This window comes from Alternaria burnsii (assembly GCF_013036055.1).
Source record: "Alternaria burnsii strain CBS107.38 chromosome Unknown 753, whole genome shotgun sequence".
NCBI classification, from domain to species: domain Eukaryota; kingdom Fungi; phylum Ascomycota; class Dothideomycetes; order Pleosporales; family Pleosporaceae; genus Alternaria; species Alternaria burnsii.
The window spans coordinates 46,138-70,364 of NW_024066118.1; the positions used below are offsets into that span (position 1 = coordinate 46,138).

Consider the following 24,227-nt stretch of genomic DNA (forward strand, 5'->3'; position numbering starts at 1 on the left):
ATGGCTGAATACAAGCAAAACATCAAGTCAACTTCGGCTGCAGTAGAACATCACTTGAATGAAAAGAATGTTGAATTGGAAAAGGGGGGAGACTATTCTGGCGCTGTCAAGAAGACAAGCGCAGAGGAGATCAAGCTCGTTCGAAAGCTCGATTGGAGGATAATGTCCACCCTTTGGGCTATGTATTTCTTGGTAAGTACAGAGCAATGCCCATGTAAAGCCAGCATGTCATAGCCTGGTTGAACTAAAGCCTGTGACAGAACTACCTCGACCGTAATGCAATCGCTCAAGCCCGCCTGAACAACTTGGAAGATGACCTCGGTCTCGTTGGCGCGCAGTACAATACCTGCATCAGCATCCTCTTTGTCGGGTATGCCACTTCTCGTCCTAACTCTGTGGCTGCAAAGGTAGCAGCAGGGCTGACATTCTGAAGATACCTTCTCATGCAGATTCCTTCAAACATGTTGATGTCCTCTCAAAAGATTCGACCGTCACTATATATGTGTATCTGTATGATGGCTTGGGCAGTCGTCTCAGCATGTACGGCTCTCGCGCGCAACTACACCGATCTTGTCATTGTACGCTTCTTTCTAGGTGTCACGGAAGCTCCCTACTATCCCGGAGCTCTATACATGCTTTCGCTCTTCTACACCCGGAAGGAAATAGCGACACGTCTTAGCATCCTATACTCTGGCAATATCCTCGCGACTTCATTCTCCGGTCTGATCGCTGAAGCTGTCTTCTCCACTCTTGATGGAGCACACGGTCTGGCAGGCTGGAAGTGGTTGTTCATCGTCGAAGGCATCACAACGTTTGGGATTGCGGTGATAGGAATCTTCATGCTTCCCGACTATCCCCTTACTACTCGATGGCTCACTCCTGAAGAGCGGCAATTGGCTCATGATCGGATCGGCCGCGATACTGTCGGTCTTGAACAGTCCCAAGGTGCTCGAGCTGGTTTCAGACAAGCGATCCGCGATCCACGGTTGTATCTGCTCTGTTTCATGCAGAATATGCATCTTAGCGCATGCAGCTTCAACAATTTCTTCCCTACGGTAGTCGGCAGTCTCGGCTTCAGTCGGACGATTACGTTGGTCCTTACCTGCCCACCATACCTAGTCTCGGGAGCGTTCGGTATCATCATTGGTCTCACTTCCGGAAAGTTCAATGAGCGCACATGGCATATCACCGTCTGCATGAGTGCTGCCCTTGTTGGTTTCATCATTTCTTGTGCTACGATGAATGTCGCAGCACGTTATATCTCTTGTTTCTTATTCGCTTCTGGAGCATACGCAGTAAATTCGGTCATTTTGGGCTGGGTATCGGCGACGCTTGGCCAAACTCCTGAGAAGAAGGCTGTCTCTCTATCAATCGTCAACGTCGTCGCGAACGCGAGTTATATCTACACCGCATACTTATATCCCAAAAGCAACGGACCACAGTATCTCACAGCAATGTCAAGCAACGCCGCATTTGCGTTTATGACAATCGTCTCTGCTTGGGCCTTGAGATACTGGCTGCAAAGGGCCAACGCAGCATTGAAAAGAGAGAGGCCTGGTGATAACGTATTGTACGCATACTAGGGCTAGTGAAGATAACAGAGCATCTTTGCTATTGGAGTATAAGCTTTTCTCGAATCCATATGCTCTATGGAAAAAACGTGTTTATGACGTAGTATTATGTTTATTTATAAGTAGAAGAAAAACGTCTACGTTTTGAGTTCCGGACTTGCGCTATTGGAGGAATTAGTCAAGCTTCGCGAAAGGCGGGGATAGTTGGAGTTAGTCAACCACTAACCGAACATGAACCATGATAGTCGTGAGGATCCTTCTCGGTGTACATTTACCCCGGAAAGGTGCCCCACGTGGATGGGGTCATCTGCTGATCTAATCCTACTTGCTGCCTGGCCATCAATTACAAATGCCCTTGCCAGTACGCCATAGCTCTTACTGTACCCATACCATAGAAAGGGTCTACAACAAAGATGTGCTCCCGCGGCGCAGCAGCATATTGGGCCCTACTGCTAGTAGGTGCGGTCTATGGGAATATTGATAGGTTGGTATACCGACCTTCCTGAAGATACATCTCTAAATCCAGCAGGCATTCTGTGGTCTCAAAGTTCAATATCGTGCGATCCGACCTCATTGACAATGAAACAACACCTCTGCAGGTCGGTAATGGCAACTTTGCCTTCAATGTCGACACTACAGGGATGCAGGTACATTTATTTGGCTACTACTACTACCACCTGAATGACTTGTAAGACAGACATACTTGCCGTTCAACACACTATCCAGCTGGGCTTGGCATAACGACTCGCTCCCTGTGAATGGGTATGAACTTCAAAGCTGTGCGATTCAACACTAACCAATGCATACAGGGAGTCACCGTCAGACTATAAGGGCGTCATGCGCGAGACATATGGGCGTGAAGTCTACTATGACATCCCGGACCCCAAGCTCAAGCAAGCAACTCAGTGGCTAATCAGCAACCCAAACCGACTGAACCTGGGTCGTATTGGCCTCCGCTATCAAGGAGATACACTCAACGAGTCTTTCATCACTGAGTCCAGACAAGAACTAGAGTTGTGGGACGGCACCATCACATCGGTTTTCAAAGTCAATGGCGAAGATGTTAAGGTCGTGACACAAGGCGATTTTGAATCTGATGCTGTGGCTTTCATTATTGAATCGAAACTTATTCGGACTGGAGACCTGCAGGTGGAGATGGACTTTCCGTATCCGCCGATACATAGTACTGAGTACAAATACGAGGTATGTGTCATCCTACACTCTTCGTGGAGGTCCGGTCACATGCTAACAGCTTCCGTAGGTCTTTGCGGGAGTATACGACTTCCCTCTCAATCATAGTACTATACTGGTGGAGGATGGAACTGATCGCACTTCAGCACATATCCAGCATGACTTGCAAGAAGTGCGGTACTTTGCTAATCTGCGATGGCCAAAAGAATCACCTCTTAAATTGACCCGCAATGAGCCCCCAAATTCAACATCCATCACAGCACACCGCTACACCCTGGGTACAGTGGCCGCCAGCTCTTCAATCTTGTTCACTGCCCATTTCTCATCTGACCAACAGGTGCCCAGCCTACCTCAAAAGATCCTGGAAAAGAATGTACAAGGCTGGAATAAGTATTGGGAAGAAGGGGGCTTTGTTGACCTTACCGCATCTTCCAATCCGAACGCGACTGAGCTCCAGCGCCGCATAATCAAGTCGCAGTACCACGTGCGTGTCAATAGCGCGGCCAAAGGTCAATCGCCGCAAGAAAGCGGTCTGATGAATAATGGCTGGTACGGAAAGTTCCATATGGAGATGTCAATCTGGCACAACGCGCACTGGGCCACATGGGGTCGCCATAAGTATTTTGACAACATTTTCCCCGGACTATACGAGACACTCCTTCCCTCATCCCTGGCTCGTGCAAAATACATGGGATGGGAGGGTGCGCGATGGCCAAAGATGACCGAGCTCGAGACCGGTGTCAGCTCACCGGGCGATGTCAATGCTCAGCTTATATGGCAGCAACCTCACCCGTTCTATCTCGCGAATCTTGCATACGAGGCAAATCCGACACAAGAGACACTTCAGAAGTGGGACAAAGTGTTGACAGCTACTGCAGACTACATGGCATCCTATCCCGGCCTCAACGCAACTACCGGCAATTACGACCTTGGCCCGCCGACCTACGGCGTGACCGAAAACACACCACCAAATTCTACACGCAACCCGGCATACGAGATTGCGTATTGGCGGTACGGACTGGATGCCGCCGCCGAGTGGAAACGCAAACTGTACCAGCCTGTGCCTGAGAAATGGACTCATGTTGCCACGAACCTCGCTCTCCCACCTCAAATCGACGGCTTGTACGCCGTTTACGACGGGCTCAACAGCTCTTGGTGGGAAGATTCAAAGCTCAATGGCGATCCTCGCAGTCTCATCATGATGCAAGGTATCCTCCCCGATACGCCCGCTGTAGACCCCGAGATTGCCCTTCGTACCGCCGATAAAGTCTGGAAAGTATGGACTGATGACAGGATCCGTGGCTGGGGGCGTCCTGTTCTCGCCATCAATAGTGCGCGGGTAGGTAATCCTGAGCGTGCGATTTATCATCTCACCGCGTATGACTATTGGAAATTTGATGATGCAGGTTTCGCGATCCGCGGTGGAGATGGAGGTACTCCACCCCCGTTCATGCCAGGTAACGCAGGCTTCCTATATGCGATAGCGTACTGCGCGGCGGGCTGGAAGGGATCGGAAGGTGATGCGCCAGGCTTCCCGAAGGATGGGAGTTGGACTGTAAAGCACGAGGGGTTGATGAAAGCGCTATGAAACGGCCTTTCTAGGGTGCGAAAGCTGTGAACTCTACATTGCAACAGTAGATTGGCTACTTGTAGACGAGTTTGAAGTATCTAGTTTGACGCCAGCGAATTGAGGATTACCCCCACCTGCGCAGAGCCCACGAAGGCGGCGTGAAAGTGAATGCCTCCCGCCATGTTCCTCTGGTGTATAGAGGTGCTTTTTGCACTTGTTTTCGCCTTCGCTGCTCTTTTGCTTCGTGTACTGTCTGCACAATGGTATCGTACCACTTATCACCACGATACGCTAGCAAGACTGCAGCAAAGACGATACCACCAGTTACAGGAATGGCTATAGCCCAAAATAAGGATTGAGTACTATCAGTGTTTCGAATGTCTGATGTATTCATCCCAAAGAAGCTTGTTACGAAGGATCTAGCACTTGTCAGTCCATGTACATATATCACAGTGAAGAACACTAACAGAGGAAGGAAGATGGTGGTGATCATCGTGAACACCAAGATAGCTTTCCCATGGTCTTCTTCGAGAATCTCTACACTTTGCTTCAATTGTTCACGAAGGTATTGTGTGCGATACTCCAGAGCCTCGAGCTCCACGGCTTTGGCTTGTAAAGACTTAAGACTGTCGCTAATACATCCAGACTCTGGCAGGTATAGATTTTCGCGATCGGCTGTGGGTGTCTCAAAGGTTCTGGGGTCGAGAACTTGAACGAAGCTGGTGAATGTCTTCTGTTGCCAGGAGTTCACAAGCTGAACAACACTAAGTTCTTCTTGGAGCTTATGAATAGTTCGAAGCAGACGTTTGCGAGGAAACTGGTTGATTTGATATTGCTGGAGCAGTAAAATTAGCGTTTTCAAACACATGTGTCATGTCACAGTGCAGCTGTTGAATGTCCGATCCTGCCGTGCAGCACTTACTAGTTTTGAAGTACACTCCTGGTATAGCTGATTTACATCCATATTTCTGTCTTCGAAGGGATGCCTTTTTCCGATATTCTGAAGGAGTAACGAGGCCAATAGTTCTGGCCCAGCATTTCCCATACCGACCGTATTCTCTTCAAGCCCCGCAAGTGCTATAGCCTTCTCAGCTTTGGTCATAGACGCTTTTGCGGATTCCCCCAGTTTCCCCAATTTCTCGAGCGCAATCTGCACGGCTGGAGTCTCCAGATCATCAATTGCTTTCCCTGGCACATGCTTCCAATTGCCTGTCTCATTCCTTATGGCAACGACGGATGTCGTAGCTTGCATTAGAAATAGAACAGTCTCTTCGAAACAGTCGACAAGGCCATCCGGCAGTAGGTATCGCCGGTAATCAGCTTGCTCTCCGTCATCAAACCCAGAATGCAATTTTTCCCCTCGTGATACCAAATGTTTCAGGTATCGTATGCATATTTGCAATAGCTGAAGATGTTGCTTATTCGTTCGCTCATTGCGCACATCGTTCTCAGTACGCACAAAATACCGGCGTACTGTTTCTTGATATCTTGATGGACGTAACAACGAGGTGTCTCCGTAATGAACTATGTTGAGGTGACTCATAGCTTCTTGATGTGATTTGTACGTCTGTCCATCTTTGCATGCTTGACAAGACTCAATAGCATCCGCCGGCTTCTTGATCTTATGAGTGCGCAAAAAGCCTGTTTCGAGCGGACGTATGATGTACAGCAGCTTTGTATGCTCATGTTCTTGAAAAAGCTGTGTTGCAGTCTGTCCATCAAGTTAGTATAAAAACTTCTGTACACAAGCGCCCGGAAAACAAATGTTAGACAAGCAAAATGTTTGTCCAAATAAAATGATGAACAAGATGACCAAAAAATGTTACACACATTGTTCAATCGTGCCATCGATCCCCAGATCTTGTGACACACTGTGTGTGAGTAGTCACACGCAACGTAAAGTCCGATGAAGCGTTTCAGACATGTAAACAGGTCATCGATTGCAGTGCGAACTTCATTCTTTTGTGCGCGAACAAGAGCATCGTTAGGTGGGAGATTCTGCAAAATCGTTCCCAGCGATGGCAGTATCTGCGAGGCATTGTCCACAGATTCTTCGCGACTCGCCACCCGTTGCTGACCAGGAGCACCGATGTTGCTGGTTGTAGCAGAAAGCTGCATCGGGGCTGCCAATGACGATTCTAGCTTGGATATGGCAACTTCTCTAGCAAATTTGTAGGACTCCTCGTTTCTCATCAAGCTGTTTTTGATCTCTCCCATGATGGTGTCAAGGTACTCAGCTGTGACTTGCTCTGCAATGTCTCGCTCGTTCAATTCTGCATCGATTGATATCCAGGTAAGAAATGGCTTGACAGGGTTAAAGGCTAACCCAGAAGTCGGCTCTGATGACTGTAACTCCTGCGAATTGACTGGTTTTGTTGCTTGACTTTGATCCCGAAGTATCTTCCTGGCTGATTTGATTGCGGCGGTCGTTTTGGAGTCCGAGATTCCTTTGAAAAGAGTCATAGCATCCCTGACTACAGTCCCAAGACTCTCTAGTTGCTCTTGGAAGGACGAATTCTCGATGCCTAGTGCTGCGAGCATAGCATCACGAAATCCAAGATTCTCTGAAAAGACTGAACCTTGTGATTCTAGGTCGCACATTCCGCCCAGCAGTTCTGCACAAGTTATACCTTCCTTCAACCGTGTCAAGATCACATGCTGGCGCCGTTGTGCTTCCGATGGAGCTTTGCTCCAGAGGTCGAGAACGTAGTTCATATACATTCTGAACTCGGCTAAATACTTGGTGGTCATCTGAGGACATTCCAATGAATGGAGAAACGCGAGCATCGATGCTTCCGCTTTAGTAGCCCCTTCAACTGTAAGCGATCGACTCTCAACTTCTGATCTATGAAGGTCGTAAAGAGGATCCACTTTTTTCATAGTTTCTGGATCAGCATCAGAGCGGACATCTTCTTGAATCGACGAAAGCATTTCGGGGTTGCCTCGCTCCTCGACGTCGGGATGTACGGCTGGGCCGCAGCCTATAGCATTTGAGTACTCAGCAGTATTACGCTCCTGTCGCACCAAGTTGTCTCGTGCTTCGGGCAGCCTTCCCACATCAGCGTCTTTCAGGGAAGATTGAGAAGTACTCGTTATACTCGAAGTATCAGACTCATCGTCTTCAACTAAATAATCCTCAACGCGGATTTCTTCGAACAGCTGTCTCAGATCTCGATCGTAGTCGTCGCCCTCTAAACTTTGTTGTACAATGGCTTGTGCAGATTTCATCGGATCAAGACCATCCACTGCAGCGTCTTTTCCAGGTCTCTGACTTTGGTGACCGACAGTGGGTGAGAAGCTTTTCTTTTGGTGGGATAGGGAGACTGTTGGATTCATGATCGCTCCACTATCAAGCTCAGCACACGATAGTAAGGTATCTATCGAGGTTAGATTGCGGTGTGAATAGGTAGCATATGGTATCTTACCAGAATTAAGGATGATGATCCAGCACTGTGGAACATACAAAACTTGGTCTGCCGATTGGGGTCGATCACTACAAAAGCTCGGAGCCTCATCACTAAACGTGGTCGATTCGTACGGATAGAGGGTCTGTAGTATACTTCTGGTAGGATATCCGGGCTCCGCTGAGTGGACAGGCTCTTGACGAGTGCCCACCGAGAGATATGGAAAGCAGATGAAGATCGCAGAAGGTTGCACGACGTTAGCATCTCCTGGAGAAACGCCATCACAACGCAAAACTGTACCAGGCTCAATTGAATATCCATCGAACAACTGTTTTCGATGTTTGACCTGTATCTGTTTGAACAGTCTCAGCAGTGTAAAACGGGCTTCACCACCAAGCCCGGGAGCATTTAGACAAGCGTTCTAGAACAGCACTTAGCAGCGATATTGATTTCGATTTCACCCTTTCAGGAGAGGTATGGACGAACGAACCTCAAATTCTGCCAGATTCAAGCGACGCGTCTTCATGTGCCTGCGACGCCGGATTAGCAATATTCATCATCGAAGGCAAATACCAATTGCTTACAGCCACTGCATCTGATAAGTACTGTCTTCTTTACTAGAAGTTGGCCCTTTGTCGCAGTAGAGTTCCATTGAGTATGCGCCATCCCTTCTTCTCAAGCGCTTTGCACTGATAGCTTTCTTGACATCCATGTGGATATCTCCGTCGGTATCCTTGGTTTCGGGCCATTTCATTTCTGGGGAAATCGAAAATTGCGAGTGAAAGGCTGCATAGCTGCTTGGAATCGTGACTGAGATGATCAGATCATCAAGTTTGGATTGCCGTGGGAGTCTATTGATCTGACCATTGACTTCAGGCTTCGGGTCTTGCTGCGAAACAGCCCCTGCGATCGATACGTCTTCCTGCGCAACCAGCCTGTCTCCAATGCCCAGCTCTGACTCGTTCTCTCCGTCGCCAGATCCTAAACTAATGGACTGTGAAGCATCGTTCTGGTCCAACAGTTCGCGGCGATCGGTATGTAGCGGAGGAGCCAACACTGGTGTGGGAAATGTAGACTGATGGGGTACAAAAAATTCGGATTTCCGTGCCGTAAATGAGGGTTCCGAGTGCACCTTGCGTATACTAGTGTGGCGAACAGGATGTTCCCATGGTTCATCATACTCGAAAACAGGCTCACTGTATACGAACTCACGTTGCACTGGGTCAGATGGCTCAGCAATATCCTCTGCCATATAAGACCCAAGAGGCACGTCAGTTTTCGCTTTGCTCGAGCTTTCGCGCATGTGAGCTGTATCAACGAAATTTACGTTACTCTGTGAAGCTGATGGGAACTTCTTGTGTCTCTTTGACCTAACCTTAGGTCTAACCTTTGTCTTGAAACCTGGGGTACTTCTTGTAGCTTTTCTGGTTCTCTTAATCGTAGTTTTATCTCCATGGAGACGTACTGGTACCTTGATCTCAGAATGTGTATCGCGAATGATGGTCGCATCATGCCTGAATTTGCCCTTGAGATGCACAGCGCTTGACGAAGGTTCGATTTCGGGGGCTCGCTGCACATTGTGTTCCGGAGCTCTGGAAGTGGGAGCTACGTATGGCGATGCATAAAAACGCGGGTAGGCTGGCAGGTAGCTCAGAGGGTAGGTCGGCGGGTAGATTGATGGATAAGTGGGCACATGTGACCAGAAAGGCTGCGCATACGGTTGGTATAACCCAGACGAATATGGGTAGGAGTAACTCGGTGTTCTCATGCTGTTCTTGGCAGCCTCGCTTCGCCGCGCTCGATGGTCAGACGCGGGATCGACCAAAAGTGTTGCGCCTGGGGTAGTTCGACTTTTGATTGATCTCTTCGTAGTAAGATGGGTGGTCCGCCCTGTTGATCGACCTTTCCAGACGACTTCATCCTCATAAGACTCAACCTTGTCTTCTGCATGAGGCCTCACGGCTGATGGCGGTACTCTGATCTCTGCTTGAGCGTCACCATCGTCAACGCCGACTCGGCCGACGTTGTCATCTGAGTCGCTGTGCATCGCTGTACTGTCGCGTTTCCTCCACTCCCCAAATCAAAAGCTCAAAAAACTTAACGCAACGACGCGTCGTCCATTGCAAAGTCAGACGATTGCGAGACGACCCCGCTCCGCGCAGAAGTCAGATACGATAATGAACGCATGTCGGGCGGCCTGCAGCACCAACAGGGCACCGTATGGCTTACACTGACTGGTCCTACATGCGCTGTGCGTATGGCGACCAATTACGCGATAATGGCAGAATGCGCAAAGCCCACATGCACAGCTGATGCGATAGGAATGGCGATGGCCATGATACGAGATTGTGTTGCTGCAAGCGAGGATAGCTGCTGCAGCCGGGCTGGTGCGAAGCGGCTTGATCCGCCCCACCATTGTTCCCTGTCGAACCACGCACCCTCATCCTTCTGTACCCACAACAAAGAAGTCTCCAAAGTCTTGAGAGCTCCACTCTCTTTTTGTCGCTATAGACGACATGGCAAAGAAGCAGCAAGCGATGCACAGGTCTAGCACAATGACGGCTGAAGCTAAGTGCCCCTCCGCAATCGCCGTAGATCTCTCCCTTTTCGGCCAAATGCGATGACTCCACGTGCATGCACTATCTTTTCACATATCAGCACGAAAGACCTCGTATGACTATAATTTGGTATAAAGACGCGCTATCATTCCTATACTCGAGTTAGTACCGGGTAGACCACTTCACCATGGCTCCATTACAGCAATGTCTGGACCATTTAATCCTCTTCGTCCCTGCCAACCCGACCACGCAACTACCCGAAGTACCACCGTTCTTCTCAGACAACTTCACACTTACCCCAGGAGGCTTCCACGCCGATGGCGCCACATCGAACGTCTTGATACTTCTCGCGGACGGATGCTACATCGAGCTCATTTCCTTTATCAATCCGTCCCTCGCACGCGACCATTGGTGGGGTCCAGACGCCGACTTCGTAGGGTGGAAAGACTGGTGCCTGACAAATTCTCTTACACCTGAGAAGAACCGCACATGGATGACAGAGAGTTATTCGGAGCCGATCAAAGGTGGAAGGAAAAGAGCTGATGGTGTTGATGTAGCGTGGGCTGTCACTTTTCCCAAAGGAGAGAAGGGGGGTCAGGGTATCAGAGGCAAGGTGCCGTTCTTCTGCCACGATGTCACGCCGCGTAATGTTCGTGTGCCGCTGGACAAGGCGAGGACTGCACATCCGTGTGGCGCGCTGGGGGTCAGACAATTTAACATCATTGTGCGGGATCAGGCTATGCTCGACGAGACAAAGACTGTGTACGAAAGCATCATCGGTTATGCTGGAAGAGAAGACTATGGGGAAATCAGCTTCTTGCTTGGACGCGTGCAGCAAGTTGAAAGGCTCAAGGGTGGCGCGGAAATTGTGCTACGCTTGCCGAAGAACGAGGAAGAGCGGAAGCGCATCGCAGAACGGGTATTCTGGTATGGAGATGTCGTTCTCGCGACAGATGCGAAGGCTGGAAAGGCGGGAGGTACCCGGGAGAGACTGGATGGTGGAGAAGGAGAGAGTGACGTTGGCGGGATTTGGCTGGAGTATGTCTGAGCGAGGGGAAGAAGCCAATGAGCGTATTCAAACGAGGATCGCGATCATTCCTAAATCTTGTCATATTATCCTAGAAACCAATGTCGCATATTCAAAAGATGCCTTTGTTCAAGTACTCCGTCCCGTCTGTCGCCCTTTCTTGCGCGAACCAAGTAAATACGCTGGTGAGACCCTGGCGCACACACTCACACACACTACACCCGCGTGATCTTCGACGGGTTCCACTGTCGGAAGTCCTTGGTCTGACCTTCAGCTCGTTGCTTTTGTTCAAAACCTGTGCCAGATCCCTCTGGGCCCACGTTTCGATTTCATCCGTTGGTCTCTTCTTTTCTTTTCATTATTTCTTTGCTGCATGGGGATAGAAGAGATGATGATATTCCTTGCGCGATACCAGCTTTTGAACTTGCTCGTGATGCGCACCCATGTGTTTCTGATCCTAATCAGAGGTCGACATGGTGCAGCGTTTTGCATGACGGTACCGCCTCATCAACGCTCAAAAGCGACAGTCATTTCCCCCAATCCCCTCCACATCTGTGGGGTCTGACCTCTGAGGGAAGAAGGTCAACAAGGCCCCTCGATCCAATGTCCACTGAATTGCCATACTGTCTAAAAGGGGTATAGTGTCGGAATTTTGGTCCGAGCCTCGCTTAGCCTAGATTGGGAACAGCAATACTGTATGGCATCAAGGCCATGTGCTTAGACGAACTCTGAAAAGACCAAGCAAGCTTGAGAAAGCAAGATGAAAGTCTGCCCGAATCGAGCTACGTAGTTGTGCCAAGGTGACTCGCGCTTGCCAATCACCAACACCGATGAGAAATTACCGAGTTGGTAGGGCGAGGCCCTTAGTGGCGCATTGCACGCGACTCTGGTTGCGATGCGGCAGGACGGCAGAGGAGACAACGGCAGAGGGGCCCGACCACTAGCGCATGCGCCTCTTGGTAACTGCACGTCGACGAACCTCTTCTGTTAACCGTAGCAAGAGACCATCTCTGCCATATATATTTCGGCGAATCGTAGCGCAACGTTGCATTGGCCCCTGTACTAGCGTCGCAAGATTGGGGCTTAGTCGATAGACGCGAGCAAGCTCAACACTGGCCTTACGGTCATACGCTCCGAGGCCAATCATCTCAACTGTTCTCCCGCCAAGCCGCAGTGTTCGTTCCCAATCTTCGATTCCCCATGACGCCAGCTGCCTGCATGAACAACATTCGAGATTTATTGAGATGACTTCTGTTCCTCTACCATACAGCGTGAATCTTCGCAAACGGCCCGATGCAAGACGACAGGCGACCTGGTCCCTCGGTAGCTGGTTTATATGGGTCGCAGTCCAAGGTTGCCATCCCACGCTTGCCAGCCCGACACGTCCCGCCACCTACAACTGCACAGTCTCGACACAGAGATAGAATCCAACGAGCATGTCGGAATTGCCATAAGAGGAGTAGGTTCTCAATGACCATGTTCAAGTTACACGCGCCTGGTTACCATCTGACATTCGTACGCTAGAGATCAAGTGTAGTGGCGGCCTTCCCCGTTGCAACTATTGTGAAAAGACAGATAAGACATGTGTTTACGAACGCGCCCGGAAAGATCGTCTAGCGACGTTAGTCTTCTTGTCCTGCTGCACAGCCCCATGTTTGACCTTGTTGCAGTGCCAAAGATCACAACCAGGCCCTCGTATCTATCCTGAAAGACCTTCGTCTGCGCGTCAGCGATGATGACAGGCGCAAAATCGAAGATGTCCTCCAAGACGTGGGTACATTCCCATTCGCTCCGGATCGAACGTGTAATTAATATCGCCAAGTCAGATGATGAGGTCGAGTCTCCCGTCTCCATATCCTCTTCTTCACGAGCATCCGCCGCTCACCACTACCAACAACACTCGCGCATGAACCCTTTTGCCTCGTCATCTAGCCATGTGCCGGTCGCAGCAGGATCATCGTCCACTTCTGACCAATCGCCCCTCCCACGACTGGATGGTATTGTACCCGAAGAATCTGGAGATGAACAAGACGGCGAACAGCCTGATATAGTTGAAGCAGGCTTCCTGGGCCAGATCTCGGAAGCACAATGGCTGCAGAGCCTCCGAAGCAGGGTGCAGGCCTTCGAGACCGTCGTTGATTCAGGTGACTCCACCACGCAACTCTTCCACGCACCTTCGCCGAATTTCGATGCATCACCCACGCCCATCTCCGCGTTTCCGCTCCAACAAATATCCCCCACAAATTATTATCTCGATGATGAAGACATCAAACTCACCAACTTTGGGAACCCTTTTGACCTTCCACAAGAACATATTGCAGCGCTTTTGTTCCAATGTTATGCCCGGACCATCCAGGGCTCCTTTCCCATCCTTCTGGGAAAGATCGAACAAGAACTGCACCAATACTACACCCTGCTTTACACTGGTCAGGCGATACACTACCCGCAGAGATGGTTTGCGCTTGTCAACCTCGTCTTTGCCATAGGTGCGAAATTCTCACACCTCATCCAGGCCGATTGGCGAAATGAAGACCTGGATCATGTTGTCTACTCGTCGCGTGCGTTTCATCTGCTTAGTATGAATGACACTATAGTCGTCTTGTCGACCCCGGATCTACTCACCACGCAGGCAAGTGCTGATGCGCCAATTTCTTCTGGTCGAGGCTAAACGTTTGCAGGCTGCGGGTCTCTTTGCAATTTACTATATGACTGTCGGCCACGTCCATCGGTGAGTATCGCCTAATACTTGGACTGTAGACACCTCCTTCTATATCATAGAGAACCACTTCCCACTGTTGTACATTGTATGCTGACGCGTGGTCAACAGGGCCTGGGTGATGGTAGGTATAGCGATGCGATCAGCTTTTTCCCTCGGCCTACATGTTCAACACTACAACCAATCCGCCTCTATGGCTCAAAGACAGAATATGATATGCATTTGGTGGAGCTTATACGCTCTGGAGAGCCTGCTCAGTTCAATCACGGGCCGGCCGAGTAGCATATCCAACGAAGACATAACCACGCCTCTTCCCGGTGCCTTTGGTTTCGACCAAACGCAACATGCCGGCGTAGTCAATGCCGATATTCTGAATGCCGACATCGACCTGAACCTTTTAACCCAACAGATCATCGTTAACTTATACACCCAACGTAAATCAACACCATCATGGGGCTACCTGCAGCGAACTGCCGTCTCACTAGTCGCCGATCTCGACAAATGGGCCGTCGACCATATCCCTGAATTTTACTCGCAGGAATGGAATCCTGGGCAAATGCCACAGCGCGAGGTATTCTTGCTGAAGCTCCAATACTGCCGGCTGAAGATACTGACCACCTGTCCCTTCCTACGTCGTATCGAAAGATGTTTGGAGGTGGGAATCGACGGCTTCAATGCGCTCGACGAGTCAATGGCAGAGGCATGTGTACGAGCGGCACAGGACGTTGCCTCTCTGCTGGCATCGGAGCCTCACGTAAAGAGTCTATATGAGAGAGGACCGTGGTGGATCATCGTCCATAACAGTACGTCTGATACCCCTTTTTTGCGCGCCTACGCTTCCTACTTTCATCTTGCTAAGTCGCTTCTCTTTCTTCTTAAACACAGTCATGCAAGCACTCGCCGTACTCATGATCGCCATTTCCTGCCCAGGCCACCACTTCCGCGATTCTCTCCCCGTCTCTTGCCAAAGCGTTCGCCAACTCGTCTCTTGTCTCCGCGGCATGCGTGAGACCAACAATCTAGCTGCCCGCGCCTATCAATTCATCTACTCGATAGTCAAGACGAGTAAACCGTTTATTTGGGACGATATAGCAGACGCGTTTCCCAATGAGGATATTTTGGTACTGCAGCAGCCTGCAGCGGGAAGAGTCGATCCCAAGTACTCGCCGTGGCCTGACAACGATCAGCCGATTGAGGCGCTGTTCAAGTATGAGGTGGATAAACATGGGGCTTACCATTTCCAGGTGTTGTGAGTGAGTGGAGAGGCGATATCTGCGCGGCATTGACAAGAACAACAACAACAACAACAACAACACAATTGGCGAAACAGGGTATAATATTTGCGGTCATGGCCTGAATCAGCTCATATGCTGGATCTAGCAATGCGCTCAATCGTGCTTCGTCGTCCAATGGGCCGCCAACCCATAAAACACTAATCTAACATGGCGACACTGAGCCAAGTGGACCGGAACATAATCTACGCCAATGCAAAGAGGACTAGACAACAAGCGAACGCATCGTACTTGAATGGGAAGCATTTCCGCCCCAAGTCTCAATCAGTATCACCGTTGCGCTTCCAAACAGCCCGGACGTGCACCAACTTGTCGGGTGTTTGTCGCTTGCCGCCACACCACATTCACACGTCGACGAAACACGGGCGTCGTTTAACCAGAATAACGACACAAAGACCTGATAAGAGGTTAAACAAGAATTTCGTTACAACTGTCATGAGCATTCGCTCGCTGCAGAGGAGTCCTTTCGACTGGAAAAGCCCGGTCAATATTGGAGATGGAGCTGCGCAAGTGATGCAGGTACAATGGCATGGGGATTTAAATGTTATTGGGGATATGAACGACCAATGGAAGATGAACAGTGTCTTGGATATGTTCAAACCATAGGAGCTGAGCCACAGAGGGGGGCAACCTGCATATCCATATTGCTACCAAGATTGGGGGGGGGGAGGCAGAAGATCATATCGCATGGCGGAGGCTTGCTTGTTCGCCTGCCTGGCTTTCAAGCAGCTCCATTTCGCACTTCACTTGCAAAAATTTTACATCTTATGGTTCTTACACACATTTCACATGCTCCGTCTCAACTTGCCCTCAACGCCTCGATATCAACAACCTCCTTGACCGCCTCCGTCGTAAGCACAAACGGACTCTCCTCATCCACACAAATGCTATCCTCAATCCGCATGCCCATTCCCCTCGCCCACTTGGGCCAGCGCTCATCATCGGGCACGTAAATACCCGGCTCAACCGTAACACACATGCCCTTTTCAAATTTCCTGCTGCGACTCAGACCAGGGCTGTCGTGTACATCCAAGCCCACATAGTGACCGACGTGGTGGGGGAAGAGGGTTTGTATAGCGTCTGTCGTGCTCGTCATATCAAAGCCTAGGTCTTTGAGCCCGCTAGCCAGCGCGTTGGAGGCAGTGTGGTGTAGTTTGTCCAAGGTAAAGTGCGAGTCTGTGCGGCAGAGGGAGACGCACGAGCGTTGGACGGCAAGCAACAGGCTATAGAGATCGCGTTGCGCCTGCGAGAACTTGCCTGAGACAGGCCATGTACGCGTTATATCTGTGACGTAGCCACCATACTGGGCTCCCGCGTCCACGAGGACGAGTTCATTGGGGTTCAGGCGCATGTCGTTGGAGACGTAGTGTATGGTGTTTGCGTTGATGCCGCCCGCGACGACGGGGACGTAGGCCGGGCCGTCGCAATCATCCTGTTTGAACCAGTAGTCCAGAAAGGAATCTAGGTCTTTTTCCCGGGTAAACGACTGCCGCATCGCATCTGTAATGGCGCGGCCAGAGTGCTGGCCCGCGTGCCTCATGTTCTTGATCTCGGCTTCGGATTTTATTAGACGGAGCTCGTTGACGAGGGGCCGGAGGGGTCGAATAGAGGCGGACGCATCGCGGAACACGGTGTAGATGCCGCCTGTACGTGAGGGTTCTGCGCCGGAGAGGTAGCGCGATAGCAGGTTCCTTGAGACGCGGGACTGGGGGAGGTCGGTGTAGATTGCCTGGGCGCGGTTCACTATGTCGGGGAGGAGGCGCGGGAGGTCGTCGATGCTGCCGCTGACGTCGGCGTTGAAGACATCTGTTGCGGCGTCGACGCCGGAGCGGGGGCCTTCCCAGGCTTCGACGCGCGCGTCCTTGGGCCGCACGTAGAGGTGGAAGGTGAAGTCTTCGCCCTCGTGTTTCTCGATGATGGCCAGCGCATCTTGTTCCTTGAATCCGGTTAGATAGAGGAAGTCAGGATCCTGGTGGAATTTGTAGAAGACGGCGCCGGAAGCGTATTTCAGGTCGTTTGCAGCGAATATGGCGACCGAGTTTGGGGGGATTTCTTTGGCGAGGGCGCAGCGGCGGTGGTGGTACTCGAGGGCGGTGATGCCGGGAGTCACTGTTGGACGTGTTAGTAGCGGGCAAGAGTTTCTCCGGGTGGTCATCACCTTCCCCAGCCTTGAGTAGGTGTGGATGCGTTTCGTGCAGCGGTTGGCCAAATCGGAGTTCAGACGCTGGCACGGCAGAATACGTCCTCGCATTCCTCGTTGTATTCCACGTCGTGTTCCATTGTGTCCTTGTATTCCACAGTCGTCCCTCCGACCTAACCCTAAAAGACCCTAACCGCGTCGTGGGCCGGAGCAGTCTCAGGCCAACAGTCATGGTGTTTACCGGACGTCGGAGAGACCATGGCGTTTCCCGACGTCGTGGGCAGCGCTAGCTAGCGGGCATTGCAGTTAGTGGGGAAGAGAGCTGACGTCGTACCTTGCAGCTTCCCCCGCAACCACCTCCAGGCCCCCATCTCTGCCACCCGATGTGTCGGACAAACAACGCATACATGACACCAGTACCACCACCAGACTGCCCCTCTCTTCGCATACACAGTCTGCGAAGAAGAAGAAGACCAGCGCCCTCGTCACCGTGGTTCCCCCGCCCGTCACCGTGATCCTCCCCACCCTCATCCGCAGAATGGCCACCACGGCCGCCAAACCCAGCGCCGTCCCGCCAAAAGACCTCGAAAGCTTCCAACAACACCTCGCCAAGTCAACGCGCATCCTCGCCCTCTTGGGCGCAGGACTGTCGGCTTCTTCCGGCCTGCCGACGTTCAGAGGTGCTGGCGGCTTGTGGAGGACGCATGACGCGACATCACTAGCCACGCCGGGCGCGTTCGAGCGCGACCCAGGGCTCGTGTGGCAATTCTACAGCTACCGACGACACATGGCACTCCAAGCCAAGCCCAACCCCGCCCACTACGCCCTCGCAGAGCTAGCGAGGAAGAAGGACGCCTTCATCACGCTGAGTCAGAATGTCGACGGTAAGCATCTTAACCCGACTCCTTCATCGTCATCGCATGTATAGCTAATGCGACCACCACTAGGCCTATCGCCCCGCGCACAGCACCCAGCTGAGAAGCTCAAGTTGCTGCACGGTTCCCTCTTCGACGTCAAGTGCTCAGATTTCTTCTGCAACTATGTCGAGAAGAATAACTATACCGATCCCATTGTCCCCGCTCTCGCCATACCAACCGCCGACGACGGCTCCTCTGCACCCCTCGACCCCACTACTACATCCGCCCGCGAACTAGACATTGCAGATGTCAACGTCGCCATTCCTGAACTGGACTACAGCCACCTGCCCCACTGCCCCAAGTGTCAACGCGGCCTCCTCCGTCCCGGCGTCGTTTGGTTCGGGGAAGCCCTGCCCAAGAAGGTCATGGAGGACGTCGATGCCTTTGTGTCGGATAAGGCGGGTATCGATCTCATCATGGTCATTGGTACGAGTGCAAAGGTTTATCCCGCCGCGGGTTACGTCGACTTGGCGCGCAGTAAAGGCGCGCGCGTGGCGATTATCAATATGGATGCTAATGATGTGCCTGCGGGCGGACTGTACGACGGCGATTGGTTTTTCCAGGGCGATGCCGCGCAGATTGTGCCCGAGTTGTTGAAGGGCGTTATTGGCGAGGTTGATATGGAAAAAATGGGCGATGCTGCGGACGAGAGTTGAGAGCCGGGGGTGGAAATGGTGCTTGGAGCTTGACAGGAGGCTTCTGCGTTTAGATCGTGGCTTGAGTTGTGAAGAAGGTGTTTTGAATCAGACTTGGAGCACGGGGGTTATAGCATGCAATGATCGCAGCTACACATAGGTTATTAGTATGGTAATGCACCAAGAGCTTCAGACTATGACGCCCAAACTTCACATCTGTTGCCTTTACTTGCTCGCCTGACACCACGCTGGATGACTCTCCGGATCCCACTCTCTCACCCTCTTCGTCTCAAACTCACCTGACTCGTCCACACGATATACGAACCTCAGCTTCCTAAAGAATCTCTCAAGCTAACTCTCCAATCAAATCATCCGGCTAGGTGCGTGAGTCGACCAGTTGATTTCATCACCGAGGCTTCCACAGAGACGACCATTAGGGAAGTTCTAAGAGTTTTGTACGAGCTTACAACTGCATGTCTCGATAATCTGTAGTCTTCCCGTTCTCCAAGCGAATACCTGGAAACAGAGGCGTCATGTATTGCAGAAGTCTCGGAACCTTCATTCGAGTATAAATTCATCTGCATCGTCTTCACCCCAAGTGACCTCCCCGCCGCGCATGGCGCTCTCAAAGTAGCACTGGCCTATCAAGCGGTAACGTCCACTCTGAAGACGGCGCAACACGAGCGGTACTTTGGAACCGTGGACAATGCAAATCACGTCTCCCTCGTGTGCTGTTGTATGCGCAAGTCCTAGTCTCCAATCGCGGCTGACTATCAGTTGTCTTCCCCAGGCTGCGCGGGCGTGGTCACGCAGTCTCGTCGCTCGTTTGCCCATGTCATCATCCATCTTGGAGCGATCCGTCGTCTCGGTGTCTTCTTGTTTCGCCAGGGACTCAATGAACCAGTACGTTGCAGCCAACTCGTCAATATCAGAATCCGGCAAGCCTTCGCTGCAATGCTCTCGTAGCTTCTGGTTCAGCGTGAAAGACCCGTCGGCCAAAATGACTTTCAGAAGACGCACTATCGGCGGGGCTGTCGTATCGTTTAGCCATGTCTTCCCCAGGAGATGATGTAAACGCCGTATATTGAGGTAAGAGCAAACATCCCATCCATGGCGGTTCGCGAGCGGCTCTCCACTGCCCCGGGAGAAAGGAAACGTGTGCGCCACCTCGCTGATAATCTTGCCATGCACCACCAGATGCGATGCAGGTAGACCACTGGATTTCCTAGCTTTGTGCGCCATTCCAGACGCAGAGTCGAAGTATATCCAGCTCCGAGGAAACACCATGGGTTCAGCCTCTAGTCTTCTCGACCAATCTGGCACCCAGGACGGGAGGCTCGGCCACCGACTCTCATCACCTGCTTGTCGGTGCAACATACCAAACAGACTCAAACTCTCTGTCGCCTCACAAATTGTGCTCGTCGCTATCACAGGCACAACGCTCCAGTCCAGATCGTAGTCGGGTATGATGCGCACACGGGGATCTCTCTGCAATCCCAAGAAGGAATAGATGATATCATGCCGACTCGTCGTCATGCACCTCGGAGCAAAGATGGACAGCGAGTGGTAGAAGCAAACTGCTGGGTTGTGCTTCTTCTTGCTCCGGTATCGCGCCTGTTGTCGCAGGCGCATGATCTCACTCAGCACGAGGTATCCGGGATGCTGGCGTATGCTGCTATAGTCCGTTTGTGCAAAGTAACGTTCTGCGCTTCTGTGATGGACTACAACGGTCCAGAGGTCCTCGATGGAGAAGGTAAAAGGGCCGAGGAAGCATGATGCTTTGGGAGGTAATACGGCCTCTTGCACCACCCACGCCCTGGTAAACCACGTCAGTGCTAACAAGAACCGGACAAAGGATTGCGCATCAGGTTGTTCCAAACGGGAGGACGAAACGCGCGTATGATTTGTCTTTCGCTGAAGCTCTGGGGGTAGTCCGTCGTCGAAGTAGTATGCCAGGTATCCGGAGTGATGCACTTCTTGTCCCAGCCAGATCATCACGCGTTGGCACTTGCTGTAGATCTCGCCCATAAGAGCAACTTGCTGATTGCGGTCCGGGATGCTAGCCTGGTCGATGCATAGCTGGTCGACCCAGAGGTAGCACGTTTGGCAATGAGGGCGAAGTCGCTCAATCGTGGTGCGTAGAGTTGGAGTGACTGCAACCGATGTACCGGAGCTGAAGTTGAAGAAGCATGATTTGATCTGCTCGCCCCATACATAGGAGACTGTTTCGTATGCGGGTGGCGTATCCAACGATACATCTACCAGAGTAGGCGCTTCTTCACATTGAGAATCGACGTTGTTGGGTAGTTTGAGGAGCCTGATGCGACGTGCAGAGAGAGGCCTGTATGCGTAGGTGGCTGCTGCAGCTAGATGAAGCGCCATATCTCGAAGCGAGGGTCTTCGTTGTCGAAAGCCTATACGACGACTAGCGTCGTTGACTGGTGAGTGTCGTGTTAACGTCGGTGAACATACATGTAGCTGAGACTCATGACGATGCGCTACATTCTAGTTCTAGTGTACACAATATACAGGCGGCATCGCGGTGCGCTTTTCGATTTTCGGTGATCACAATCTTCGCGTGCGACGGGTGAGGATCAGCGTGTCTGTTTCAAAGCCATACTCGACTGTAATGATGCGATGAGTGCGGATGATGGCTGTCTGACTGAGAATATCCTGACCTGTCTCGCCGTAAAGTTGATTGCCCCTGCTCTGCAGGCGATTCGATGCACTACCATGCACGCTTGAGCAGATGGGAGGTTTGCTAGTTCGCTTGCCCCACCTACCTAACTCGGAAGGTCAACTAAAATGTCGATTACCGTGGCATTGGCGTGAAGAGACCAGCTCTTTCCGTGCGGCTCTCTGGTCGTTGCAGCCATTCTGATGGCTAGTCTGACAGCACCAGATTGAAGTTGGATAGCTGGGTGAGTGGGGACGCGACTCCGGAAGCAGCGTGTTCGCTAGCGCCTTACAACTGTCAATCTGGTTCTCGTCATTGAATCTGTTCTCTCAGCAAACATGAACATACTGGCCAATACTGTTAGCAAAAGATCAATGGAGCGAGTTCATACGAAAAGAAAAAGTGCGCCAACGCACGATAGAAGTTTTGAATATCGCCATGCATCCGAGCTACAACGTCGATTCGCACTACACTCTTTAGCATCTGTCTCTACAATGAGTGTCACACCGGTCCTCACAATATCCCTTCATGGGTGGCTGGTGCACAGTGCCGTCATTTACTCTCGCGATGTTTACATAGAATCCGACGTCATCTAAATGGAAAACCTCACGTCTCAAAAAGAGAAAGAGCGACCGCAAATGGGGGACTCAATTCTAAAAATCTACTCGAGCTATTAATTTTCTTCTCTGTCTTTGCTGATATTGCCTTCTATGATGGTCCCACTTTTCTCTCCTTTAGATGTACATTCCAACTGTTGGCCCCGACATAATCTGTCTGGTTCTTTACACCCCCTCCCGCAAAGCTTTGCAAGTCTCAGATCAAGGCATTTACGCCACACCAGTGGTAGCCTGGAAAGTGATGTTGTGAGCGGATCCACCCTTTCCGCGGATAGGATCGAGCTTAGTAGTAAAGGGCTGCGAGGTACCCTTAACAGTAACATTAGTACCGCTGAGCTCCACAGTCTGCGTCAGGGTCAAAGTAGAATCTAATCGCAAGTTCTAGTCAGCAAACCGAAAACATAAAGAAAAAAGAACGAGCGCACACAAACGACTCGAACAGAAAATTGTGGGAGGAGAATGCCACACATACCATCGGTGTTGTACACGTAGCTGAACGACGCAGGAGTGCAGGTCAGGGTCGTAGGATCGTTTCCAGAGAAAACCTGTCCGTCGCTCGTTGTCTGCGAGAGGCAGTCGACGGCAATGTTGTCCGCGAGCTCCGCGTTGGCGTACACGCCGTACACGTGCTCCGAGTGTGTTCTGTCGGATCCGCCGGTCTGCACGTAGGATACGTTCCAGCCGCCAAGGTCGGAGCGCGGGAGTACGGTGGCGCTGGCGGAGGCGGCCATGGCGGCGATGGTGGCGATGGTGAAGCGCATGGTGATTGTTTTTGTTGTCGAAGTAAGGTGGTTTGTTGGTGTGTGTGTGTGTGTTGGTGAGTGTTGGTAGCGAGTGTGCTTGGTGAATGGAAAGCTTGAGTGATTCTTATTGGAAAGCAGAGAGATAAGGTCTTATATATACAAAGACAACACTGTGCCTCGTATCCGACGTCAGCGATACCATGAGGATAGACATGGTATCACGCAGGAGACGTGTTTATTTTAGGAACGACATCATGTAACCTGCGGCGGGACGTGCACATCGTATTTGTCCCTACCAAACATGAACACGAAGGACGGAGAGAAATATATAACGGGACTTTCGTACAAACTTGTCGATCCTTCTTGCACTGTCTCCCCTCTATAGTCACGTTGAGCGACGCAACCCAGAAAAGAACCCTACAGCTGGAAGTGTTCCAATAAGCTATACAATCCTTTGTTTGCTAGACCCTGACTCCAGGATCCGTTTATTCTCAACAGTGAGAAGGGGCAGCGTACATGATCGTATGGATAATTCCTTGGCACAGAAAGCTTAGACCGACGTCGTACAACGCGGGCATGAAGGGCTAAGGCGTCATAGCGCCGACGACGTATAGATTGCAAAAAAAGCGGACTACCGCCTCTAATCAAACTTTGAGGGATGACGCCATCTCAAAGGGAAAATTGTGGGAGTGAAGCTCGTTGCTAAGTACTGCATGTGCATGTACAATGGAATATATGAACATTAAGTAATCGACTAAACGCACCACTACTCTAGACTGTGGGCAGTTGTAGATGTCGGCTTTCCAGTGTGTATGGATAGTGCATTACTAATCCTATAGTTGACAGCGGTGTGACCCTTCGTATCCAGAGTTTCGTTGTTGCGCTACGGACTAAGTTTCCTAAACTGTTCATTGAGATCGCTACTAGCAATGTTCTCCGAATAACTTTGCTGGCGCCCCTCCACACAGACCACAACGGGCGTCTGTCCGCCCGTCAACTAGTCCAAAAGGCGGATGCAACAATCAAGGGTAAGCTAGCCCCAACGGCTGCATACTAGCAAGACTAGTCGCGTCAAGGGGCCGTTGCACAAGTCGAGTTTGATCTCCCGATCCATGTGGCATATCGCATTGATCCGATTAGTCTTCCTGTTCAAGAAACGTACCCTGGAT

General features: G+C 51.2%; 7 protein-coding genes across 7 annotated transcripts; 3 read left to right on the forward strand and 4 right to left on the reverse strand.

The window, feature by feature from the left end:
* Positions 1-4,350, forward strand: GT037_008124 (uncharacterized protein; the record flags this gene model as incomplete). Its single annotated transcript, XM_038933171.1, has 7 exons — positions 1-192; positions 261-370; positions 434-1,570; positions 2,101-2,218; positions 2,269-2,333; positions 2,381-2,774; positions 2,833-4,350. 7 exons carry the CDS (start codon positions 1-3, stop codon positions 4,348-4,350), a joined length of 3,534 nt encoding a protein of 1,177 aa, XP_038783836.1.
* A 106-nt stretch (positions 4,351-4,456) lies between these two features.
* GT037_008125 (uncharacterized protein) lies at positions 4,457-9,783 on the reverse strand (the record flags this gene model as incomplete). The annotated part of the gene is made up of 7 exons (XM_038933172.1): positions 4,457-4,751; positions 4,800-5,167; positions 5,255-6,043; positions 6,163-7,709; positions 7,758-8,157; positions 8,227-8,266; positions 8,321-9,783. 7 exons carry the CDS (start codon positions 9,781-9,783, stop codon positions 4,457-4,459), a joined length of 4,902 nt encoding a protein of 1,633 aa, XP_038783837.1.
* A 698-nt stretch (positions 9,784-10,481) lies between these two features.
* Positions 10,482-15,290, forward strand: GT037_008126 (uncharacterized protein; the record flags this gene model as incomplete). Its single annotated transcript, XM_038933173.1, has 5 exons — positions 10,482-11,332; positions 12,992-13,091; positions 13,144-13,874; positions 14,269-14,840; positions 14,923-15,290. 5 exons carry the CDS (start codon positions 10,482-10,484, stop codon positions 15,288-15,290), a joined length of 2,622 nt encoding a protein of 873 aa, XP_038783838.1.
* An 838-nt stretch (positions 15,291-16,128) lies between these two features.
* Positions 16,129-17,701, reverse strand: GT037_008127 (uncharacterized protein; the record flags this gene model as incomplete). The annotated part of the gene is made up of 2 exons (XM_038933174.1): positions 16,129-17,438; positions 17,488-17,701. The coding sequence occupies 2 exons, from the start codon at positions 17,699-17,701 to the stop codon at positions 16,129-16,131; spliced, it is 1,524 nt and encodes a 507-aa protein (XP_038783839.1).
* A 306-nt stretch (positions 17,702-18,007) lies between these two features.
* GT037_008128 (dhs-like nad fad-binding domain-containing protein) lies at positions 18,008-19,042 on the forward strand (the record flags this gene model as incomplete). The annotated part of the gene is made up of 2 exons (XM_038933175.1): positions 18,008-18,353; positions 18,417-19,042. The coding sequence occupies 2 exons, from the start codon at positions 18,008-18,010 to the stop codon at positions 19,040-19,042; spliced, it is 972 nt and encodes a 323-aa protein (XP_038783840.1).
* A 537-nt stretch (positions 19,043-19,579) lies between these two features.
* Positions 19,580-21,403, reverse strand: GT037_008129 (uncharacterized protein; the record flags this gene model as incomplete). The annotated part of the gene is made up of 1 exon (XM_038933176.1): positions 19,580-21,403. One exon carries the CDS (start codon positions 21,401-21,403, stop codon positions 19,580-19,582), a length of 1,824 nt encoding a protein of 607 aa, XP_038783841.1.
* A 1,122-nt stretch (positions 21,404-22,525) lies between these two features.
* On the reverse strand, positions 22,526-23,076 carry GT037_008130 (uncharacterized protein; the record flags this gene model as incomplete). Its single annotated transcript, XM_038933177.1, has 2 exons — positions 22,526-22,683; positions 22,788-23,076. 2 exons carry the CDS (start codon positions 23,074-23,076, stop codon positions 22,526-22,528), a joined length of 447 nt encoding a protein of 148 aa, XP_038783842.1.
* Positions 23,077-24,227: the final 1,151 nt, after the last annotated feature.